Here is a 26,695-nt window from a genome sequence, read left to right as displayed (position 1 = left end):
TTGAAAAATCATAGTGTAAAATTTCCCCTAAAATGAAATGGTTTTTATCTTTGGTTGTTCCTTTAATTAGAACTGTCACTAAAACCAATTTATTTGGACTTTTTCAGAAAAAACAAGAAGGGAAGGCCGAAACATTTTGATACCGAATCCAAGGTCAATAAAAATTTTCTTATTTTTTTTTTGATTGATTGATTGATTTATTTTTTCCTAGGTTCCTCATTTGAGGGTTTATTTAATGGGTTGTTTTTCGGCACTTTCTTGTGAAAATAAAACCACAGTTTCTGTTTCGTTGTTGGTGTTTGGTATTTGGTATCCAAAAATAGAGTCACAAACATAATATGAAAATCTGTTGTTTTTTGTTACTAAAAATATTAAACCCAGTTTGATAACGTCAGCCAAATTTCAAACAGAAAATAGATTATGATAAATGTAAAACAATTTTCTTCTGTAAAGACGTGATTGAATATCTGGTATGGGGGCTAAGGGGGTTAAAAATTTTTAGATCTAGCTTGAAGGTACTGGGTTCTATTCACAGTCAGGGCAATTAAAGAAAATATGTTTCATTGTTTCATTGTAATTCATTTTATTGAGAAAGCAACTTCTATTATTATTATTATTATTATTGTTATTGTTATTATTATTATTATTATTATTATTATTATTATTATTATTATTATTATTATTATTATTGTTGTTATTATTATTATTATCATTATTATTGTTATTGTATTATTATTGTAAACAATGTCATGGAATTTGCTTTTTTTCCTCTTTTCCTACAGCTCACAAAAGCATTGGGAGAAATTGCCCTGCTGAAAGATGCAGTCAGCAATTTATATGTAAAACATGAAAGTCTATTAGAAAAAATTGGTGCCATGGAAAGGGAGGTAAGCTAGATTTTATATTGACCAATGCTGAATCGACGGAGAGAGAGAGAGAGGAGAGAGAGAGGAGAGAGAAGAGAGAGAGAGAGAGGAGAGAGAGAGAGAGAGAGAGGAGAGAGAGGAGATTGATTCAATCAGGAATGTTACACACAAGGACACAGTGACCCAATAAACTCACTCTGTATTTTGTCATGTTTGATTTATATTCGGACAGAGAGAAGGAGCGTCATCTTCTGCTAGAAATCCTCAACTGGAAAAGAAAGTTGAAGATTTAATTGAGAAAGATAGAAAGAGACGGAAGGAAATGGACGCCATGGCAAGGGAGGTAATACATGTTGTTTATTTGGGCTAGGTGATAATAATAATAGATAACATGTTAAAAGCGTTTCACCAGTACTACACACTACATACATACAGTACCGTATGTTGAATAAGCCCCAATTCACCCCTTACAATAAAAACATACTGGTAAAAAGATCAAGATACTGGATTATGATATTCCAGAAAGACCATTTTGTTAAAGACAATCTTTGAGATAATCATGGCCACTGTCATTTAAACCTATCATGACAACAAAATCATTCAGATATTTGGTCCATGGAACCGCATAAAAATACCGAATCTTTTTCCTCCTGGATTAAATGATTTTTTATCTCTACAGATTACTAAACTGAAAGAGGAACACCGTGAGGAAATGGACGACGTTTCTCAAGAGGTATTTATAGATAGAAATGAATATCCCCATACTCTAGCTGTTGGTGGAAAATCAGTTGAAATGTTTTTATTCTTGACAATTTGTTCTCTAGGATTCTTTTTTTTTTTCATCAACTCCTTAAACTTTGTGAAATTATCATGAAAACTTTATATATTCTGGTTTATTGTTTAAAATATTTATGTAATCATCTGAATTGTATCTTTGTACGTGATGGAATTTTCTTTATACCTTCTCTCTCTCTCTCTCTCTCTCTCTCTCTCTCTCCCCCCCCCCTCCCTCCCCTTCTCCCCCTCCCCCCCTCTCTCTCCTCTCTCCTCTCTCTCTCTCCTCCCCTCTCTCTCTTTCTTCCCCCCTCTCTCTCTCTCTCCTTCTCTCTCTTCTCTCTCTCTCTCCTCTCTCCTCCCCTCTCTCTCTCTCTCTCTCTTTCCCTCTCTCCTCTCTCTTTCTCTCTCTCCCTCTCTCTCTCCCCCCCCTCTCTCTCTCTCCCTCTCTCTCTCTCCCCTCTCTCTCTCTCTTTCTCTCTCTCCCCCCTCTCTCTCTCTCTCTTCTCTCTGTCTCTCTCCTCTCCTCTTTCTCTTCTCTTCTCTCTCTCTTTCTCTCTCTCTCTTCTCTCTCTCTCTCTTCTCTCTCTCTCTCTCTTTCTCTCTCTCTCTCTCTTCTCTCTCTCTCTCTTTCTCTCTCTCTCTCTCTCTCTCTCTCACTCTTCTCTCTCTCTCTCTCTTTGTGTGTGTGTCTATGACCATGTGTATGTTGACTGTGTGTGGAATTCACATGTACATATATTATCTGTCCTTTTGTTTGCTGCGGGTGTTGGATGGGAGCATCACCCTTGAATCATATACCTATGATGTTCGCATGGGTGTACGATCCGATAGTGATGTCGTTTCTTCTTCTCTTTACTAGCCTATCCTGCTTCTTTGGTTTGTGATTGTATTTTTGACAGGGGATATTTTTTTTCTGTAAATCTTCTGCCTGTTTGTTCTTGGTTATTTATAATTTAGCTTATGATATCTTTAGGTTATGATTTTGATTGACATTTGTACTATTTTTGTTAGATTGCTTGTTTTTTTGTTTTCAGCGGTCTCTCATATAACCTCAATTGTGTTGAAAGAGACCTAAAGCAACAAACAAACATTTGTACTATTTTTGTTAGATTGCTTGTTTTTTTGTTTCAGCGGTCTCTCATATAACCTCAATTGTGTTGGAAGAGACCTAAAGCAACAAACAAACATTTGTACTATTTTTGTTAGATTGCTTGTTTTTTTGTTTCAGCGGTCTCTCATATAACCTCAATTATGTTGGAAGAGACCTAAAGCAACAAACAAACAATAAATCCTTTTGTTGCTCATATTTGTTTAGTACCAATCTGGAAATCACCTTAGACCAAATGCCGACTAAGCTGTGGAAAGTGGCCAGACAGTTTTTTGTCCTAGTTCATTCTAGTCATGGAATAACAATCTGTACATTGTGACAAATCGGGTTCCTCCTGGATAGTCGGTAGAGCCAGATAGCCCCAAACATCAACATAACGAAAAGACTCAGAGGAAGATAGAAGACAGAGGGAACTCGTTGATGAGTTCCCCTGCAGATCAGGCCGATGCACTGAGCCTAGCCTGGAAGAGAAAATAGAGAAGGTAGAAGAAGGCCGTACTTCACTTAATGACCCTGATAGAGAGATTATAATAATGAAGGAAAGGAAATCTGGATTAACAATTACATTACATTGATCACAGAACTTAGCTTTACATCTACAATACAAATAGGAATGACACAGCTCTACTTATCCATTCATCCTGCTTGTCTCTCTCCTTCCATCCATGAATTAAGAACACCACAGCCCATATAAATATAAAATAAAATAAAACACAACTGCTGATAGGCGGTGTCGTGTCCAGTCGAGACAACTCAAGGAAAAAACTCTCTCTGACTCCTCGCGCATCGCTTTATATATAGCGATGGATCGAACCCCTGATTGGGTGGTTTAGGAGTTCAGAAAAAACTGGCAACCCGAGGAGGGCTCTGTCAACTCCAGACTCGTTCAGGTTTTGTCCTAGCAACCAGTGCCAGGGCATAACAACATTTTCAGTTGTGTTTTGTAGACATCTGGCCAAATCCTCAAAGATACTTTTCTCTTTAGACTCATATTAAAGTGTCAGCAACATTTCTATGTGTTCATTATGAGTGTTTCTTTTAGATATCATGAAATCCTACAAACGACAAAATATATTCTGGTTTATTATTTTTAATATTTATGTGATCATCTCAATTTTATCTTTGGTAAGTGTGCGTGTGATGGAATTTTCTCTCTCTCTCTCTCTCTCTCTCCCTCTCTCTCTCTCTCTCTCTCTCTCTCTCTCTCTCTCTCTTTGTGTGTCCATGTGTCTGTATGTGGAATTCACATGTACATACACTCCAGCAATGTTTCCTCGGAACTCATTCCAATGTCCTGAATTTTTTCCTTATTATTCTTTGTTGTCATTCCATTTTTTCCTCAAACTAAATTTTACCTCGAACACGGTTTCCTCGAACTCATTTCACCCAGCCAACGTTTTAAAATGAATTAATTAAAGAGTTGGGGTTTTTTTTTTGTGCCAGGTGATTTCGACCACTGATGATTTACTGTGATATTCACAGTTACTAATGTGTGTATCATGTGTATCTGTCTACACTGCATGTGTGTGTATACAATATAATACACATGCATTCACATACAGCCACTCACACACTCCATCGCCACTTTTCATAAAAGACACCTCTGCTTATTTTTTTCACTTCTCCATTAGTTTCAAATTCAATTCCACGCGCCATGACGTGCTCATGGTTGGCTACTGTGGGAAATAAATGTGATACAGAAACCTCCCCCCCCCCCCACACACACACACACACTTGTAACATATCAATAAAGTAAATAATAATAAAGTTCCCTTTATTCAATCCTCTCCATGCGGAGATTTGTCTTAGGGTTTATTCAAAAGGAAGATTGAAATAACCCCCGTGTCAGCCGCAGCACAGTGCCGCAAATTGAGCTAGGGAGAGGTGGCTTGCCGACAACAGTACCGTATGTTGAATAAGCCCTAATTCACCCTTACAATAAAAAGATACTGGTAAAAAGATCAAGATACTGGATTATGATATTCCAGAAAGACCATTTTGTTAAAGACAATCTTTGAGATAATCATGGCCACTGTCATTTAAACCTATCATGACAACAAAATCATTCAGATATTTGGTCCATGGAACTGGATAAAAATACCGAATCTTTTTCCTCCTGGATTAAATGATTTTTTATCTCTACAGATTACTAAACTGAAAGAGGAACACCGTAAGGAAATGGACGAGATGTCTCAAGAGGTATTTATAGATAGAAATGAATATCCCCATACTCTAGCTGTTGGTGGAAAATCAGTTGAAATGTTTTTATTCTTAACAATTTGTTCTCTAGGATTCTTTTTTTTACATCAACTCCTTAAACTTTGTGAAATTATCATGAAAAATTTATATATTCTGGTTTATTGTTTAAAATATTTATGGAATCATCTGAATTGTATCTTTGTACGTGATGGAATTTTCTTTACACCTCTCTCTCTCTCTCTCTCTCTCTCCTCCTCTCCCCCCCCCCCCCCCCCCCCCCCCCCCCCCCCCCCCCCCCTCCTCTCTCCCCCCCCCTCTCTCCTCTCCCCCTCTCCTCTCTCCTCTCCCCCCCCCTCCTCTCTCTTCTCCCCCCCCTCTCTCTCTCTCTCTCTCTCTCTCTCCCCCCCCCTCTCTCTCTTCTCTCTCCTCTCTCTCTCTCTCCCTTCTCTCTCTCTCTCTTCTCTCTCTCTCTCTCTCTCTCTCCCTCTCTCTCTCTCTCTCTCTTCTCTCTTCCCTCTCTCTCTCCTCTCTCTCTCTCTCTCTCTCTCTCTCTCTCTCTCTTCTCCTCTCTCTTCTCTCTTCTTTCTCTCTCCTCTCTCTCTCTCTCTCTTCTCTTGTCTCTCTCTCCTCCCTCTTTCTCTTCTCTCTCTCTTTCTTTCTCTCTTCTCTCTCTCTCTCTCTCTCTCTCTCTCTTCTTTCTTTCTCTCTCTGTGTTTGTATGACCATGTGTATGTGTGACTGTATGTGGAATTCATATGTACATATATTATCTGTCCTTTTGTTGCTCATATTTGTTCAGTACCATTCTGGAAATCACCTTAGACCAAATGCCGACTAAGCTATGAAAAGTGGCCAGACAGTTTTTAGCCCTAGTTCATTCTAGTCATGGAATAACAATCTGTACATTGTGACAAATCGGGTTCCTCCTGGATAGTCGGTAGAGCCAGATAGCCCCAAACATCAACATAACGAAAAGACTCAGACGAAGATAGAAGACAGAGGGAACTCGTTGATGAGTTCCCCTGCAGAGCAGGCCGATGCACTGAGCCTAGCCTGGAAGAGAAAATAGAGAAGGTAGAAGAAGGCCGTACTTCACTTAATGACCCTGATAGAGAGATTATAATAATGAAGGAAAGGAAATCTGGATTAACAATTACGTTACATTGATCACAGAACTTAGCTTTACATCTACAATACAAATAGGAATGACACAGCTCTACTTATCCATTCATCCTGCTTGTCTCTCTCCTTCCATCCATGAATTAAGAACACCACAGCCCATATAAATATAAAATAAAATAAAACACAACCGCTGATAGGCGGTGTCGTGTCCAGTCGAGACAACTCAAGGAAAAACTCTCTCTGACTCCTCGCGCATCGCTTTATATATAGCGATGGTTCGAACCCCCTGATTGGGTGGTTGAGGAGTTCAGAAAAAACTGGCAACCTGAGGAGGGCTCTGTCAACTCCAGACTCGTTCAGGTTTTGTCCTAGCAACCAGTGCCAGGGCATAACAACATTTTCAGTTGTGTTTTGTAGACATCTGGCCAAATCCTCAAAGATACTTTTCTCTTTAGACTCATATTAAAGTGTCAGCAACATTTCTATGTGTTCATTATGAGTATGTTTCATTTCTTACCTTACCGATGTTCCATGTCGGACACGACGTTGGAGATCATGGTTCGCCAGCTCTCTCTCTCATCTGTCAGTTTCGCACATGTTTCATTTAGATATGAAATCCTACAAACGACAAAATATATTCTGGTTTATTATTTTTAATATTTATGTAATCTTCTCAATTTTTTCTTTGGTAAGTGTGCATGTGATGGAATTTTATCTCTCTCTCTCTCTCTCTCTCTACCTCTCTCTCTCTCTACCTCTCTCTCTCTCTCTACCTCTCTCTCTCTCTACCTCTCTCTACCTCTCTCTCTCTCTCTTTCTCTCTCTCTCTCTCTCTCTCTCTCTCCCTTTCTCTCTCTCTCTCTCTCTCTCTCTCCCTTTCTCTCTCTCTATCTCTCTCTCTCTCTCTCTCTCTCTCTCTCTCTCTCTCTCTCTCTCTCTTTGTGTGTCCATGTGTCTGTATGTGGAATTCACATGTACATACACTCCAGCAATGTTTCCTCGGAACTCATTCCAATGTCCTGAATTTTTTCCTTATTATTCTTTGTTGTCATTCCATTTCTTCCTCAAACTAAATTTTACCTCGAACACGGTTTCCTCGAACTCATTTCACCCAGCCTACGTTTTAAAATGAATTAATTAAAGGGTTGTTTTTTTTTTGTGCCTGGTGATTTCGACCACTGATGATTTACTGTGATATTCACAGTTACTTATGTGTGTATCGTGTGTATCTATCTACACTGCATGTGTGTGTATACAATATAATACACATGCATTCACACACATGCACTCACACACTCCATCGCCACTTTTCATAAAAGACACCTCTGCTTATTTTTTTCACTTCTCCATTAGTTTCAAATTCAATTCCACGCGCCATGACTGTCACAGTAAAGGTTGTTCACAATTATCTTATTAAATTTTATTTTATTAAGAACTGAATTCATCTCACTCCAGTTATATTTCGGTAGGCTTAGATAAACTTTACCTTCTAATATTAGATCGTCTTTCCTCTTATAGCCTTCCCTCGAATTAATTTCTAATTAGTGAATACTTTTCGTTCTACATTCTGTCACGTAGCCACTTATTATAAAAGCTGATAGGTCTAACATTTGACACTCACTTTCTCTCCACAATCTATGCCGGACGGCCAGTCGTTCTATTCCTTCTATATATATACTGGAAGATTTTTATCTTTTGGGACTTTGTAGATATTATATCTACACCATTAAGACGCCGGAGCTTTTAACTTTGATTGTATAATCTTCAAGGATCAAACCCGAGCCCGCTGTCAAAGGATTACATATTAACCCATTACCAATTGCCTGGAAGTGGAATTTTACGAGTCCAATCCTGTTATCAGAGGAATAGATCATCCAAGCCATCAACTGCCTGGAAACGTAAACTTATGAACCTGACATATTATCATAAGTTACGTAAAATATTCATATCTCTATTTGTAACTGCCACGATCACTGTTTATCTCTTTTAATTAAATTTCATCATTATTTTTATTTCATTGTAAACAAATCGTTAATTGTTTTTCATTTATAGTAACTAGTAAATTCTGGGGCCTCATTCTACATATATCTTTATGCATAGTCGAGTAGCTCTTTACTCACTTGAGACCATGACATTTTGGAGGGGACACATATAAAGAATTGAATTTATTTAGTTACTTATATCTATTTCATCTAACTTTAAAGTTTAAATTGTAAAACTCTTAATTGCCCCACTTGATCATATTTTAATTGAACTCCCCATTTACAGGATTAATTTTTTTTTTCTTTTTCATTTCTTCATTTAAATGGAATAGCAATTTATCCATTCATTCTTTCATTCAAATTGAATAGCATTTTATTGATTCATTCCTTCATTCATTTATTCATTTATAAATTATTCATTCATTCATTGTTCATTCATTCATTCATTCATTCATTCATTCATTCATTCATCCATTCATTCGTTTATTCACTCATTTATCCAATCATTCATACATTTATTCCTCCCTTCATTCTTTCATTCATACATTATCCATTCATTCATTCATCTATTCACTCAGTTTTTCATTCATTCATTCATTCCTTGTCCACTTTGTTATTATATCACTCATTTCATTTTGTTGTTTGCCTCATTCATGAATTGTTTTCAATATGTTTACATTCCATAACGATTCATTCACCTATCAACCAATCACTCAGTGTTGTGAACACATTTTGTAACTATTGTAAATCTTACGATATTTTATTGTTTTGTATTTCAGACATCACTGTTAAACACTCTTCAATGCCTAATTACAATTGTTGAACAACCATTGAACAAGAGAGAGGTCCCAGCCACGAACTGAGTTGGTAAATATATCCTTCATTATTCTCTTTTACATGAGTTGGGCATCACATAGTAACTATAGACATCGTGATTTGTTTTGCATAGTGATTTGTTTTAAATGCATTTTTGGCATATTACTGTTACCGAAAACCACTTATATATTATGTTCTGAAAAGTGAGTCTTTAAAAACTAAATAATAATAAAAGGAGTCTACTAGCCGTCGTGTTATATTTAGTGATAGATAACTTGGGATTATTTTGGCATCCTAGTATTGTTATCACACTCTAGTATATTAGCGTCATTGCGAATAATTGTACACAAACTAACGACGAGTCACACACATTGGTGATACATTTTTCGTAGTAACATAGTTTAGAGTACACGCGATTGACACATTGTTATTGACACAAGTCATAATAACTCCGCATTGTATTGACACATTGCTTTATAAGATATAACGATAAAAGGCATCAAATTCAACATACATAATAAGTTGAAATAAGAGAGAGAGATTTCTAAAATAGAACAGTTCATTCCAGTAAGTGTAAATAAATAAAACAGTCAGTAACAGTATCCTGTCAATATAATATATATAAAACATCGTAACTAATTTATTGCAAAAATGGAAGCATATAAAAGATACTTAAGTCTCGCAAAGGACTTAGAAATACCCCAGGAAAGAATATTTTCATGGTGCGAAGAGAAAATAAAAGAAGAAAATGAAGAAAGAATTCGTAGAGAAGAAAAAGAACACGAAGAAAGAATTCGTAGAGAAAAACGAGAAGAAAGAGTCCAAGAAAGGGAACTAAAAAGACAAATAGCTTTAGCAGAAGAAGAAACCAAAAGGACCCAAATGATGCTGGAAATTGAAAAAACAAAAACCGGTCATGAAAGAAAACATAATAATAGTGATGAATTTTTCGTGAAACTTCCATGCATGCCAACATACGATGAACGCTCAGACTGTCTAGAATCCTTCTTACACCGATTCGAAGTTCAGGCTAAAGGTTATCGTTGGCCAGAAAGCAAATGGGCCACAGCCTTGATTAACTGCTTATCTGGAGAACCGCTAAAAGTTTTCTATACCTTAACAACTGAAGATGCAGATGACTATGGAAAAATTAAAGACGCTCTACTAAAAAGATTTAGATTAACGGAAGATGGTTACCAGGAAAGGTTTCACACTGCAAAACCGGAAAGTGGAGAAGACTTTAATACATTCGTGAACCGAATTACTCAATTTCTAAATCAGTGGCTTGAGTTGGCAAACGTAAAACAAGACGACTTTGCAGGCCTTTACTATCTCACGCTGAAGAATCGAATCTATCAAGCTTGCAACCCAGATTTAGTCGCATTCTTTAAAGAGAGAAAGCCAGAAAACTTGGACAAATTAAGAATCTACCCAGAAAACTTTAACAGCGCACATCCATTGACACCTCTTAGCAGAACATTGAAGGAACCATACTACGCTGCCGCTGCTCAGAGTCCAGGTACACCTAAAGTTCAGTACTCAAATAGAACGAGCCGATCAATCACTCGGAACACGCAAGTGAAACAGGATGACCATAGTAACAAACCATGGAACAAACAGTTCAATAGAGACCATAGCCGACCCTATCAAAACAAAACAAGAAATAGCACTGACAATAATACTGAGTATAAGAAAACCAACAAACCTATAATTAAATGTCAATATTGTGGAATGAAAGGCCACACAGCAGACAAATGTTACAAAATCGTGGGATATCCAAAAGAAACTGCAAATGCATCACTCCAAACAAGTGTAAACAATCAGACACGAGTAATGTCAGGAGAAAATATAAATGTGTATTGCGTGAAAGGTATGTCACTTTTAACACAAACTCACAAATCAGGATCGCTATTTTTTTGTGAAGGCAAAGCTAATGGAACTGATTGCAAAATATTGAGAGACACAGGATGCAGTACAGTAGGAATAAAAGCATCTTTGATCAATGACGAAGACAAAACTGGAAAAACGGTACAATGCATCACATTCAGTGGCACAGTCGAAACCTTTGAAACAGCTAACGTGTACATAGAAACCCCATACTATACAGGAATAGTGGAATGCTGTATACTTCCCAACCCGTCGCTGATGTTATTGTTGGCAATATAAAAGGTCTTAAAGACAACCCAACAGATGTAAAAGAATGGTCATTAACCCAAGAAACAGCTTGTCTAGCAGAAACAAGAAAGATGACTAAGACAACAGAGAAGCCAATGACTATTTCTCTAGAACCACAACAATTTGACAGGAACAGGTTCATTGAAGAACAGAAAAAGGACCCGACTTTAACTTCATATTTCAATATCGCAAACAAAGGGACGAAATCAAAAGTTGAATACATCATTGAAAAAGATATTCTGTTCAGGTTACATAGGAAAAGAAACAAAATAGCTAAACAACTGGTCACGCCGAGTATTTACAGAAATAAAATCCTTGGAATAGCGCACGATTCAATAACTTCTGGACATCTTGGGAGCTCTTCCACATTGAAGAGAATATCCGAGAATTTCACATGGCCTGGAATTACTAAAGACGTCCGAGAATATGTGAAATCGTGTGACACATGCCAAAGAAGAGTCGCAAAAGGCAGAATACCGAGATTGCCATTAGAGACAACCCCAGTTATTGAAAAAGTTTTTCAAAAAGTTGCAATTGACATTATAGGCCCTTTAACAAAATCAGATAGAAACCATACACACATACTAACACTAGTCGATTACGCAACCAGGTGGCCAGAAGTGATAGCATTGAAATCAACTACATCGGATCACATAGCTGAAGCATTGATGACAATTTTTACTAGAATAGGCATACCAAATGAGATACTGTCGGACAATGGACCCCAATTTACATCACATATGATGCATGAAACCATGAAACTCATGGGAATCCAACACTCATTCACAACTCCCTACCACCCCAAGCAAATGGTCTTTGTGAAAGATTTAATGGCACTCTAAAGAATATGTTAAGAAAAGTGTCAGCAGAAAAACCAGATGATTGGGACAGATACTTACCAGCAATCCTATTTGCATATAGAGAAATACCCCAAGAATCTACAGGCTACTCCCCATTTGAGTTGATGTATGGACGATCACCTCGCGGCCCGATCAATATAGTAGCCGACATTTGTAAAGGGAATGAGGAGGACAATAACGAAATTATGTTTGCTTACGAATATGTAAGAAACCTGAAAGACAGAATAGAGGATACATGTAAGCTAGCACAGGAATCCGTCACTAAAAAAAGCAGAGAAATACAAGGAATACTCCGATCGAAAAAGCAAATCAAGAAAATTTGAGATTGGTGACAAAGTACTAATACTCTTACCCGATGACTCGAGTAAACTTTTAGCTACATGGAAAGGACCATTCAAAATAACAGCAGTAAAATCTAATGTTAATTACGAGATTAAAATTAACAACACAACAAAGACATTCCATGCAATATGCTAAAAAAGTATTTTGATAGAGACACAGTGTCGCAACCTATGTTTACTAATATCGAAGCTTCAAATGCAGGATTAATCATACCGTTGGTCATGGGACACAGACACCCGAGACAGAAAAACAAACAAAAATCGCACAATCGCAACCACCTAAGACAAAAAAGAAGTACGCAAAGTACTTGGGCTCCTAAATTTTTACAGGAAATACATTTACAACTTCGCGCACATCGCGACACCGCTAACAAATCTGACAAAGAATGGGTCACCGAACAAAATTGTTTGGACAGAAGCGTGTCAGAATAGCTTTAACCAATTAAAGGCATTACTCTGTTCAGAACCAATTCTTAAATTACCCGACATGTCAAAAAAATTTATTGTAAGAACTGACGCGTCTGATAAGGGCATCGCAGGTGTACTATTACAGGAACATGAGGGAACTCTAATGCCTTGCTTATATGCAAGCAGAAAATTATTGGACAGAGAATCACGATACTCTGTAATAGAGCGTGAAGGACTGGCCATCGTCTTTGCTTTAAAGACATTCAGCAGATATCTACTGCTAAAAGAGTTTGTGGTCGAAACGGACCATAAACCACTCACGTACATAAGAAATAACAAAATGAATAATAGTAGAGTACTAAGGTGGAGTCTATTTTTGCAAAATTACACTTTCAGTATCTCTCACATACCAGGCTGTGAAAATATTCACGCCGACCTACTGTCTCGATTAGTGTAAACACGTGAGAAGGGTATAACTTAACCTCCCATGCATACTGTTAGTTACCTCGAAAATTATGCCAAATCAGAACGCACAATTTCGATAATTTTATTTGTAAACATGATGACCCAACTTAATGTAACATTGAGTATTGTTTGGATATATATACCATACCCATTCATGATTTGGGAAATCTTCTCTTTATCTATTATGTTATTAATTTTCACTCATTTATGATTAATAATTGAAATGTCAATATTCCATTTACATTTTCATTCATTTCATTCAGTAAATTACCTTCATATCATCGACTTAAATCATGCTTCATTGCCATCACTATTGTTTTATCACAATGATTTGTAATCACATTGCCATCATGTTGTTCATCACAATGATTTGTAATCACAATCTTTCATTGTTATTGTCACCCATTCATATACCTACGTTAATATAAACATTTCCATGTCTAGTTAATAAATAATTTAATTGTAGCACAAATCATAACAATGGATTAATGCTAGAGTATCATGATAGTAAATTTACTTCCGTTTGTAAAATCTATCTTTCCCATAATGGTTAAAGAGTATATTTTAAACGTGGGTGGGGGGTGTCACAGTAAAGGTTGTTCACAATTATCTTATTAAATTTTATTTTATTAAGAACTGAATTCATCTCACTCCAGTTATATTTCGGTAGGCTTAGATAAACTTTACCTTCTAATATTAGATCGTCTTTCCTCTTATAGCCTTCCCTCGAATTAATTTCTAATTAGTGAATACTTTTCGTTCTACATTCTGTCACGTAGCCACTTATTATAAAAGCTGATAGTTCTAACATTTGACACTCACTTTCTCTCCACAATCTATGCCGGACGGCCAGTCGTTCTATTCCTTCTATATATATACTGGAAGATTTTTATCTTTTGGGACTTTGTAGATATTATATCTACACCATTAAGACGCCGGAGCTTTTAACTTTGATTGTATAATCTTCAAGGATCAAACCCGAGCCCGCTGTCAAAGGATTACATATTAACCCATTACCAATTGCCTGGAAGTGGAATTTTACGAGTCCAATCCTGTTATCAGAGGAATAGATCATCCAAGCCCATCAACTGCCTGGAAACGTAAACTTATGAACCTGACATATTATCATAAGTTACGTAAAATATTCATATCTCTATTTGTAACTGCCACGATCACTGTTTATCTCTTTTAATTAAATTTCATCATTATTTTTATTTCATTGTAAACAAATCGTTAATTGTTTTTCATTTATAGTAACTAGTAAATTCTGGGGCCTCATTCTACATATATCTTTATGCATAGTCGAGTAGCTCTTTACTCACTTGAGACCACGACAATGACGTGCTCATGGTTGGCTACTGTGGGAAATAGATTTGATACAGAAACCCCCCCCCCCCCACACACACACACACTTGTAACATATCAATACAGTAAATGATAATAAAGTTCCCTTTATTCAATCCTCTCCATGCGGAGATTTGTCTTAGGGTTTATTCAAAAGGAAGATTGAAATAACCCCGTGTCTGCCGCAGCACAGTGCCGCAAAGCTAGGGAGAGGTGGCTTGCCGACAACAGTACCGTATGTTGAATAAGCCCTAATTCACCCCTTACAATAAAAAGCGGGTGGTTGGATGGGAGCATCACCCTTGAATCATATACCTATGATGTTCGCATGGGTGTACGATCCGATAGTGATGTCGTTTCTTCTTCTCTTTACTAGCCTATCCTGCTTCTTTGGTTTGTGATTGTATTTTTGACAGGGGATATTTTTTTTTCTGTAAATCTTCTGCCTGTTTGTTCTTGGTTATTTATAATTTAGCTTATGATATCTTTAGGTTATGATTTTGATTGACATTTGTACTATTTTTGTTAGATTGCTTGTTTTTTTGTTTCAGCGGTCTCTCATATAACCTCAATTGTGTTGGAAGAGACCTAAAGCAACAAACAAACAAAAAAAAACAATAAAAACATACTGGTAAAAAGATCAAGATACTGGATTATGATATTCCAGAAAGACCATTTTGTTAAAGACAATCTTTGAGATAATCATGGCCACTGTCATTTAAACCTATCATGACAACAAAATCATTCAGATATTTGGTCCATGGAACCGGATACAAATACCGAATCTTTTTCCTCCTGGATTAAATGATTTTTTATCTCTACAGATTACTAAACTGAAAGAGGAACACCGTGAGGAAATGGACGACATGTCTCAAGAGGTATTTATAGATAGAAATGAATATCCCCATACTCTAGCTGTTGGTGGAAAATCAGTTGAAATGTTTTTATTCTTGACAATTTGTTCTCTAGGATTTTTTTTTTTTACATCAACTCCTTAAACTTTGTGAAACTATCATGAAAAATTTATATATTCTGATTTATTGTTTAAAATATGTATGTAATCATTTCAATTATATCTTTGGTAAGTGTGTACGTGATGGAATTCTCTCTCTCTCTCCCTCTCTCACTCTCTCTCTCTCTCTGTGTATGTCCATGTGTATGTATGTGTGAATGTGTGTGGAATTCACATGTACATATATATCTGTCCTTTTGTTGCTCATATTTGTTTAGTACCATTCTGGAAATCACCTTAGACCAAATGCCGACTAAGCTATGAAAAGTGGCCAGACAGTTTTTTGCCCTAGTTCATTCTAGTCATGGAATAACAATCTGTACATTGTGACAAATCGGGTTCCTCCTGGATAGTCGGTAGAGCCAGATAGCCCCAAACATCAACATAACGAAAAGACTCAGACGAAGATAGAAGACAGAGGGAACTCGTTGATGAGTTCCCCTGCAGATCAGGCCGATGCACTGAGCCTAGCCTGGAAGAGAAAATAGAGAAGGTAGAAGAAGGCCGTACTTCACTTAATGACCCTGATAGAGAGATTATAATAATGAAGGAAAGGAAATCTGGATTAACAATTACGATACATTGATCGCAGAACTTAGCTTTACATCTACAACACAAATAGGAATGACACAGCTCTACTTATCCATTCATCCTGCTTGTCTCTCTCCTTCCATCCATGAATTAAGAACACCACAGCCCATATAAATATAAAATAAAATAAAACACAACTGCTGATAGGCGGTGTCGTGTCCAGTCGAGACAACTCAAGGAAAAACTCTCTCTGACTCCTCGCGCATCGCTTTATATAGCGATGGTTTGAACCCCTGATTGGGTGGTTAAGGAGTTCAGAAAAAAATAGCAACCCGAGGAGGGCTCTGTCAACTCCAGACTCGTTCAGGTTTTGTCCTAGCAACCAGTGCCAGGGCATAACAACATTTTCAGTTGTGTTTTGTAGACATCTGGCCAAATCCTCAAAGATACTTTTCTCTTTAGACTCATATTAAGGTGTCAGCAACATTTCTATGTGTTCATTATGAGTATGTTTCTTTTAGATATTATGAAATCCGACAAATGACAAAATATATTCTGGTTTATTATTTTTAATATTTATGTAATTTATTCTCTCTCTCTCTCTCTCCTTCTCTCTCTCTTTCTGTCTCTCTTTCCACTCTCTCTCTCTCTCTCTCTCTCTCTCTCTCTCTCTCTCTCTCTCTCTCTCTCTCTCTCTCTCTTTGTGTGCCAGTGTCTGTATGTGAATTCACATGTACATACACTCCAGCAATGTTTCCTCGGAACTCATTCCAATGTCCTGAATTTTTTCCTTATGTTGTCATTCCATTTCTTCCTCAAACTAAATTTTACCTCGAACACGGTTTCCTCGAACTCATTTCACCCAGCCAACGTTTTAAAATGAATTAATTAAAGAGTTGGGGTTTTTTTTGTGCCTGGTGATTTCGACCATTGATGATTTACTGTGATATTCACAGTTACTAATGTGTGTATCGTGTGTATCTGTCTACACTGCATGTGTGTGTATACAATATAATACACATGCATTCACACACAGCCACTCACACACTCCATCGCCACTTTTCATAAAAGACACCTCTCTGCTTATTTTTTTCACTTCTCCATTAGTTTCAAATTCAATTTCACGCGCCATGACGTGCTCATGGTTGGCTACTGTGGGAAATAAATCTGATACAGAAACCTCCCCCCCCCCCCACACACACACACACTTGTAACATATCAATAAAGTAAATAATAATAAAGTTCCCTTTATTCAATCCTCTCCATGCGGAGATTTGTCTTAGGGTTTATTCAAAAGGAAGATTGAAATAACCCCCGTGTCAGCCGCAGCACAGTGCCGCAAATTGAGCTAGGGAGAGGTGGCTTGCCGACAGCCACATAACATGGTGGATAGTGGAACTAGGTATCTTTCGGGTACTCTTGAAATCTACATCTGTTCCATATTTGAACCAGTTCCCCTTTGTCTTACCTTTTCTTGGGTGTTTTAATTGGACAGTAATTCTAGAACTTTTTACTATCCCATGTTATTCCTTTTTACTGGAGGTGAATGTGTTGCAAGTGCCGTAAAACCCTTTAAAAAACAAAACAAAAACAAACTACCACCATTACTACGACTACCACCACATCACCATCCCTAATAACACAACTACAACCACCACATCACCAAAATAAAAATAGCTGACAAAATGACGGCAAAGACAGAATATATGAATATCATGAAATTCTTTGTTCAATCAAATGCATTGATGTCTTTGGCTAAGTTGAAGAAAATTAAACTTGAGGCCTTTACACTGTTGTGGAATCAGTAGTTAAGGAGTTGAGTTGTCCTCACTAGTGGAGAAACTTTAGCGTGGAAGGGATAATTCATTGTTTTCATCCTTGAATTTAAAAAAATCACCTTAAAACTCTGGAATTTCAAAATGGAAATGCTGTAGGAATCTGGTTTTATATTTCGCAATATCCACTGACGTGATCAAGGTGCTTTACAGTAACCAGATATTTCATCTCTTATCTAACCTGCTACATCTTTCTATTGATGGACATGGTAGATTGTTCTCATATGGAATCTTATGACATATTATTTAATTAAAATTATAAAATATATTAAAATATATATTATTATATAATGTGCGTCAACCGTATTATGTCCTTATCTCAACTGCTACATCTTTCTATGATGACTATAGTAGATTGTTCTGATCATTGGACATCTTACTGACACTATATATATATATATATATATATATATATATATATATATATATATATATATATATATATATATATATAGACTGTTGACGTCAACCAGCTATTACTGTCCTTATCTACAACTTTAGTATGATTCGTACCCAAATGATTCTCTGACCAACTACAATCAACCATTGGTTACACAAACTTTTGTGTGTTGGTCACTATAGTTGATTACTATTAGAGAGATTTACTCAAACACATACAGTCTATGTATAAATGGAATTTCACATAATCCCTGTTACAGTCATAGGTTGTCTGTATACTATTACTGGTGAGATTTACTCAAACACATACAGTCTATGTATAAATGGAATTTCACATAATCCCTGTTACAGTCATAGGTTGTCTGTATACTATTACTGGTGAGATTTACTCAAACACATACAGTCTATGTATAAATGGAATTTCACATAATCCCTGTTACAGTCATAGGTTGTCTGTATACTATTACTGGTGAGATTTACTCAAACACATACAGTCTATGTATAAATGGAATTTCACATAATCCTGTTACAGTCATAGGTTGTCTGTATACTATTACTGGTGAGATTTACTAAAACACATACAGTCTATGTATAAATGGAATTTCACATAATCCTGTTACAGTCATAGGTTGTCTGTATACTATTACTGGTGAGATTTACTCAAACACATACAGTCTATGTATAAATGGAATTTCACATAATCCCTGTTACAGTCATAGGTTGTCTGTATACTATTATGGTGAGATTTACCCAATAGACATATCATGTATAAATGAATTAAACATAATTTTCCTGTTACAGTCAATATGGTTGTTGTAACTATATGGTGACAGATTTACTCAAACACATGCAGTCTATGTATAAATGGAATTTCACATAATCCCTGTTACAGTCATAGGTTGTCTGTATACTATTACTGGTGAGATTTACTCAAACACATACAGTCTATGTATAAATGGAATTTCACATAATCCCTGTTACAGTCATAGGTTGTCTGTATACTATTACTGGTGAGATTTACTCAAACACATACAGTCTATGTATAAATGGAATTTCACATAATCCCTGTTACAGTCATAGGTTGTCTGTATACTATTACTGGTGAGATTTACTCAAACACATACAGTCTATGTATAAATGGAATTTCACATAATCCCTGTTACAGTCATAGGTTGTCTGTATACTATAACTGGTGAGATTTACTCAAACACATACAGTCTATGTATAAATGGAATTTCACATAATCCCTGTTACAGTCATAGGTTGTCTGTATACTATTACTGGTGAGATTTACTCAAACACATACCGTCTATGTATAAATGGAATTTCACATAATTCCTGTTACAGTCATAGGTTGTCTGTATACTATTACTGTTGAGATTTACTCAAACACATACAGTCTATGTATAAATGGAATTTCACATAATCCCTGTTACAGTCATAGGTTGTCTGTATAACGAGACTTATATGATGAGGTATCAATCTACCCATTGAGACAATATACAATTTAAAATAACAACTATTTTTGTTCCTGTTCACAGCACAGAAAAAACTATGGAGGTTAATGAAAACCTCCAGAGGATGCTGAACAGAGTCCTCGTTGGACTCCAGGAAAAGATGGAAGAGCAGGTAGGAACATGACGGGTTTCTGTCCAGTCTGGACGTGGTCACAGGTTTGAGGTTGTTGTCAGTTGTTGGATTGGTTGTTACTTGTTGTGCTCTGTCCAGTAGAGTTCTGAAACATGGAAGTTTGGAAAATGAAGACAGTTATTGCTACCCTTTGGACAGGACGTTGATTTTTCCTTAAGTCCTTCCATCTCATATTGTAATTGGATCAACCCAACGATACACAACGATATTGATATGTACAATCCATGCCACCTTTAAACACAGTCATAGGGAAGAGTCTTAGGCGTGTTGAATCCAAAGATTTCCATAATTGGATCAGACCCAACGACACACAACGATATTGATATGTACAATCCATGCCACCTTTAAACACAGTCATAGGGAAGAGTCGTAGGTGTGTTGAATCCAAAGATTTCCATAATTGGATCAAGACCCAACGACACACAACGATTTGATATGTACAATCCATGCCACCTTTAAACACAGTCATAGGGAAGAGTCTTAGGTGTGTTGAATCCAAAGATTTCCATAATTGGATCAGACCCAACGACACACAACGATATTGATATGTACAATCCATGCCACCTTTAAACACAGTCATAGGGAAGAGTCTTAGGCGTGTTGAATCCAAAGATTTCCATAATTGGATCAGACCCAACGACACACAACGATATTGATATGTACAATCCATGCCACCTTTAAAACACAGTCATAGGGAAGAGTCTTAGGGTTGTTGAATCCAAAGATTTCCATAATTGGATCAAACCCAACGACACACAACGATATTGATATGTACAATCCATGCCACCTTTAAACACAGTCATAGGGAAGAGTCTTAGGTGTGTTGAATCCAAAGATTTCCATAATTGGATCAGACCCAACGACACACAACGATATTGATATGTACAATCCATGCCACCTTTAAACACAGTCATAGGGAAGAGTCTTAGGTGTGTTGAATCCAAAGATTTCCATAATTGGATCAGACCCAACGATACACAACGATATTGATAAGTACAATCCATGCCACCTTTAACACAGTCATAGGGAAGAGTCTTAGGCGTGTTGAATCCAAAGATTTCCATTATTGGATCAGACCCAACGACACACAACGATATTGATATGTACAATCCATGCCACCTTTAAACACAGTCATAGGGAAGAGTCTTAGGCGTGTTGAATCCAAAGATTTCCATAATTGGATCAGACCCAACGACACACAACGATATTGATATGTACAATCCATGCCACCTTTAAACACAGTCATAGGGAAGAGTCTTAGGTGTGTTGAATCCAAAGATTTCCATAATTGGATCAGACACAACGACACACAACGATATTGATATGTACAATCCATGCCACCTTTAAACACAGTCATAGGGAAGAGTCTTAGGTGTGTTGAATCCAAAGATTTCCATAATTGGATCAGACCCAACGACACACAACGATATTGATATGTACAATCCATGCCACCTTTAAACACAGTCATAGGGAAGAGTCTTAGGCGTGTTGAATCCAAAGATTTCCATAATTGGATCAGACCCAACGACACACAACGATATTGATATGTACAATCCATGCCACCTTTAAACACAGTCATAGGGAAGAGTCTTAGGCGTGTTGAATGTGAAAAGTGAAAATACTATTAAACCTAGTTCTTGTGTGAGAAATCTTGGGCTGTATTTAGATCAAGGGTTATCGATGGAAGATCGTGTTAAATAAATATGTCAATGTTGTAACTATCACATTAGAAACATTGGAAGAATCAGACATTATATTGATGAAGATATTACAAAGATGCTTGTTAATTCTTCTATTACTAGCAGATTAGATTATTGTAATGCCCTTCTTTAGAATGGAAAATAGCCAGAAGAAGAGAAACGTTTTGATTGGTCCATGTTGTCAATGTGATCAACTCTTTAACATGTCTCCACTATAATTTGTTTTATCTCTGTGTTCAAAACCATGACAGGTGAAGAAGACAAGACCAAATATTTCTTCCACGTCTGGTCAAGGCCCTGGTGCTTGTGCTCGTGAATCACCTGCCAAGGTGATGAGTCCAGAAGAAATAGAAGGTGTGTATGTGGATTTGGTATGAGATGATGCTTTGGCTTTTTGGAAGGAGGGAAGGGTGAGGTGAAAGAAGGGGCATGAATGAGGTATGGGAAGGGGGGGGGGTGGAGAGAAGGGTTCGGGGGAGTGGGGGGGGTGTCTTTCATTTCATTTCTAAATGGAAATAACTCTCTCTCTCTCTCTCTCTCTATCTCTCTCTCTATCTCTCTCTCTCTATCTCTCTCTATCTATCTCTCTCTCTCTATCTATCTCTCTATCTCTCTCTCTCTATCTCTCTATTTCTATCTCTATCTCTCTCTCTATCTCTCTCTCTCTCTCTCTCTCTCTCTCTCTCTCTTTCCCACTCTCTCTCTTCCCTCTCTCTCTTCTCACTCTCTCTCTCTCTCTCTTCTCTCCTCTTCCTTCCCACTCTCTCTCTCTCTCTCTCTTCCCACTCTCTCTCTCTCTCTCTCTCCTTCACTATTCTCTCTCTCTCTTCCACTCTCTCTCTCTCTCTCTCTCTCTCTCCTTCCCACTCTCTCTCTCTCTCCTTCCCACTCTTCCTCCTCTCTCTCTCTCTCTCTCTCCTTCCACTCTCTCTCTCTCTCTTCCCCTCTCTCTCTCTCTCTCTCTCCTCTCTCTCTCTCTCCTTCCTCCTCCTCTCTCTCCTTCCATCCCCTCTCTCTCTCCTCTCTTCCATCTCTCTCTCTCTCTCTTCCTCTCTCTCTCTTCCACTCTCTTCTCTTCTCTCTCTCTCTCCTCTCTCTCTCTCTCTTCTCTTCTCCTCTCTCTCTCTCTCCTTCCATCTCTCTCTCTCCTCTCTTCTCTCTCTCTACATCTCTTTCTCTCTCTCTCTCTCTTCCCACTCTCTCTCTCTCTCTCTCTCTCTCTCTCCTTCTCTCTCTCTTCCTCTCTCTCTTCCCTCTCTCTTCTTCCTCTTCCTACTCTCTCTCTCTCTCTCTTCCTCTCTCTCCCCTCTCTCACTCTCTTCTCTCCCTCTCTCTTCTTTGTGTCCCTCTTCCTTTCTCTCTCCCTTCTCCCTCCCTCTCTCCTCATCTTCTTTCTTTCTCATTCTCCTCTCTCCTTTTCACTCTTTCTCTCTCTTACCACCACTCCCCCTCTCTTCTCTCTCTCTCTTCTCTTTCTCTTCCGTCACATCTCCCTCTACAATGTTTTTTATATTTCCTTCTGCGTTTTAGCCTTTTCTCTTTCTTATCATCACTTGTCTATCCAATTGCTCGTATGTATGTTGGAACGAGTAAATGAGAGGGAAGGGTGGGTGGGTGGATATTGTAGTGTTGGACAGAGTAAATGAGAGGGAAGGGTGGGGTGGTGGATATTGTAGTGTTGGACAGAGTAAATGAGGGGAAGGGTGGGGTGGATATTGTAGTGTGGACAAGTAAATGAGAGGGAAGGGTGGGTAGGGTGGATATTGTAGTGTTGGACAGAGTAATTGAGAGGGAAGGGTGGTGGTAGGGGTGGATATTGTAGTGTTGGACAGAGTAAATGAGAGGAAGGGTGGAGGGTGGATATTGTAGTGTTGGACAGAGTAAATGAGAGGGAAGGGTGGGAGGGTGGATATTGTAGTGTTGGACAGAGTAAATGAGAGGGAAGGGTGGGGTGGATATTGTAGTGTTGGACAGAGTAAATGAGAGGGAAGGGTGGGGGGTGGATATTGTAGTGTTGGACAGAGTAAATGAGAGGGAAGGGTGGGGGGTGGATATTGTAGTGTTGGACAGAGTAAATGAGAGGGAAGGGTAGGGGTGGATATTGTAGCGTTGGACAGAGTAATTGAGAGGGAAGGGTGGGGGTAGGGGTGGATATTGTAGTGTTGGACAGAGTAAATGAGAGGGAAGGGTGGGGGTAGGGGTGGATATTGTAGTGTTGGACAGAGTAAATGAGAGGGAATGGTGGGGGTGGATATTGTAGTGTTGGACAGAGTAATTGAGAGGGAAGGGTGGGAGTGGATATTGTAGTGTTGGACAGAGTAAATGAGAGGGAAGGGTGGGGGTAGGGGTGGATATTGTAGTGTTAGACAGAGTAAATGAGAGGGAAGGGTGGGGTGGATATTGTAGTGTTGGACAGAGTAAATGAGAGGGAAGGGGGGGGGTAGGGGTGGATATTGTAGTGTTGGACAGAGTAAATGAGAGGGAAGGGTGGGGGTTGATATTGTAGTGTTGGACAGAGTAAATGAGAGGGAAGGGTGGGGGTGGATATTGTAGTGTTGGACAGAGTAAATGAGAGGGAAGGGTGGGGGTAGGGGTGGATATTGTAGTGTTGGACAGAGTAAATGAGAGGGAAGGGTGGGGATAGGGGTGGATATTGTAGTGTTGGACAGAGTAAATGAGAGGGAAGGGTGGGGGTAGGGGTGGATATTGTAGTGTTGGACAGAGTAAATGAGAGGGAAGGGTAGGGGTGGATATTGTAGTGTTGGACAGAGTAAATGAGAGGGAAGGGTGGGGGTGGATATTGTAGTGTTGGACAGAGTAAATGAGAGGGAAGGGTAGGGGGGGGTATTGTAGTGTTGGACAGAGTAAATGAGAGGGAAGGGTGGGGTTGGATGTTGTAGTGTTGGACAGAGTAAATGAGAGGGAAGGGTGGGGGGGGGGGTGGATATTGTAGTGTTGGACAGAGTAAATGAGAGGGAAGGGTGGGGGTGGATATTGTAGTGTTGGACAGGGTAAATGAGAGGGAAGGGTAGGGGTGGATATTGAAGTGTTGGACAGAGTAAATGAGTGGGAAGGGTGGGGGTAGGGGTGGATATTGTAGTGTTGGACAGAGTAAATGAGAGGGAAGGGTGGGGGTGGATATTGTAGTGTTGGACAGAGTAAATGAGTGGGAAGGGTAGGGGTGGATATTGTAGTGTTGGACAGAGTAAATGAGAGGGAAGGGTGGGGGTAGGGGTGGATATTGTAGTGTTGGACAGAGTAAATGAGAGGGATGGGTGGGTGTGGATATTGTAGTGTTGGACAGAGTAAATGAGAGGGAAGGGTAGGGGTGGATATTGTAGTGTTGGACAGAGTAAATGAGAGGGAAGGGTGGGGGTGGATATTGTAGTGTTGGACAGAGTAAATGAGAGAGAAGGGTGGGGGTAGGGTGGATATTGTAGTGTTGGACAGAGTAAATGAGAGGGATGGGTGGGTGTGGATATTGTAGTGTTGGACAGAGTAAATGAGAGGGAAGGGTAGGTGTGGATATTGTAGTGTTGGACAGAGTAAATGAGAGGGAAGGGTGGGGGTGGATATTGTAGTGTTGGACAGAGTAAATGAGAGAGAAGGGTGGGGGTAGGGGTGGATATTGTAGTGTTGGACAGAGTAAATGAGAGGGAAGGGTGGGGGTGGATATTGTAGTGTTGGACAGAGTAAATGATAGGGAAGGGTGGGGGTAGGGGTGGATATTGTAGTGTTGGACAGAGTAAATGATAGGGAAGGGTAGGGGTGGATATTGTAGTGTTGGACAGAGTAAATGAGAGGGAAGGGTAGGGGTGGATATTTTAAATTCAGAAAAGTGAGTGGAGCAGGCACTTATGTTGGTAACAACAAGATATGAAGTGAATAGAAAAGTGCCAGAAGACAGTAGAGAATAAAAATTTTTCGCGGCGGTGGTGGGGTTTGAACCTGCGACCTTATTGGTACGACAACTCCGCCTGGCAGGTGAGAGCGTGGCTCTACCGTGTGAGCTATCCACGAACACAAAAATATTCGTTTCAAACTCAAAGTCATTACTAGATCCCTCTCTCACCCACTTCTTGAGACCGCCGATTCGTTCGTACACCACCATCGCGAATAATTTTGACCAGCAGTTAAGCTTAATAGCCAATATTCTCAACACAAACATATAACATAGAAACGATTGAGACATTGAGTATGCTCCGGTGTATGGGGTGAATTTTTAATTCAGAAAAGTGAGTGGAGCAGGCACTTATGTTGGTAACAACAAGATATGAAGTGAATAGAAAAGTGCCAGAAGACAGTAGAGAATAAAAATTTTTCGCGGCGGTGGTGGGGTTTGAACCTGCGACCTTATTGGTACGACAACTCCGCCTGGCAGGTGAGAGCGTGGCTCTACCGTGTGAGCTATCCACGAACACAAAAATATTCGTTTCAAACTCAAAGTCATTACTAGATCCCTCTCTCACCCACTTCTTGAGACCGCCGATTCGTTCGTACACCACCATCGCGAATAATTTTGACCAGCAGTTAAGCTTAATAGCCAATATTCTCAACACAAACATATAACATAGAAACGATTGAGACATTGAGTATGCTCCGGTGTATGGGGTGAATTTTTAATTCAGAAAAGTGAGTGGAGCAGGCACTTATGTTGGTAACAACAAGATATGAAGTGAATAGAAAAGTGCCAGAAGACAGTAGAGAATAAAAATTTTTCGCGGCGGTGGTGGGGTTTGAACCTGCGACCTTATTGGTACGACAACTCCGCCTGGCAGGTGAGAGCGTGGCTCTACCGTGTGAGCTATCCACGAACACAAAAATATTCGTTTCAAACTCAAAGTCATTACTAGATCCCTCTCTCACCCACTTCTTGAGACCGCCGATTCGTTCGTACACCACCATCGCGAATAATTTTGACCAGCAGTTAAGCTTAATAGCCAATATTCAACACACAACATATAACATAGAAACGATTGAGACATTGAGTATGCTCCGGTGTATGGGGTGAATTTTTAATTCAGAAAAGTGAGTGGAGCAGGCACTTATGTTGGTAACAACAAGATATGAAGTGAATAGAAAAGTGCCAGAAGACAGTAGAGAAT

General features: G+C 38.6%; 1 protein-coding gene across 1 annotated transcript; it reads left to right on the top strand.

Moving 5' to 3' along the window:
* Positions 1-107: 107 nt before the first annotated feature.
* On the top strand, positions 108-22,023 carry LOC144961385 (uncharacterized; the record flags this gene model as incomplete). Its single annotated transcript, XM_078894603.1, has 7 exons — positions 108-153; positions 783-887; positions 1,099-1,209; positions 1,546-1,599; positions 4,897-4,950; positions 15,288-15,341; positions 21,842-22,023. Coding segments are annotated over 7 exons (550 nt in total), but the record flags the coding sequence as incomplete, so codon positions are not given.
* Between the last annotated feature and the right edge of the window lie 4,672 nt (positions 22,024-26,695).

This window comes from Berghia stephanieae, unplaced genomic scaffold (genome assembly GCF_034508935.2).
Source record: "Berghia stephanieae isolate SIO BIC M18660-M18661 unplaced genomic scaffold, UCSD_Bste_1.3 scaffold239, whole genome shotgun sequence".
Classification (NCBI taxonomy): Eukaryota; Metazoa; Mollusca; class Gastropoda; order Nudibranchia; family Aeolidiidae; genus Berghia; species Berghia stephanieae.
The sequence above is the reverse complement of the archived record's forward strand: the minus strand, read 5'-3'. Positions and strand labels throughout refer to the sequence as shown.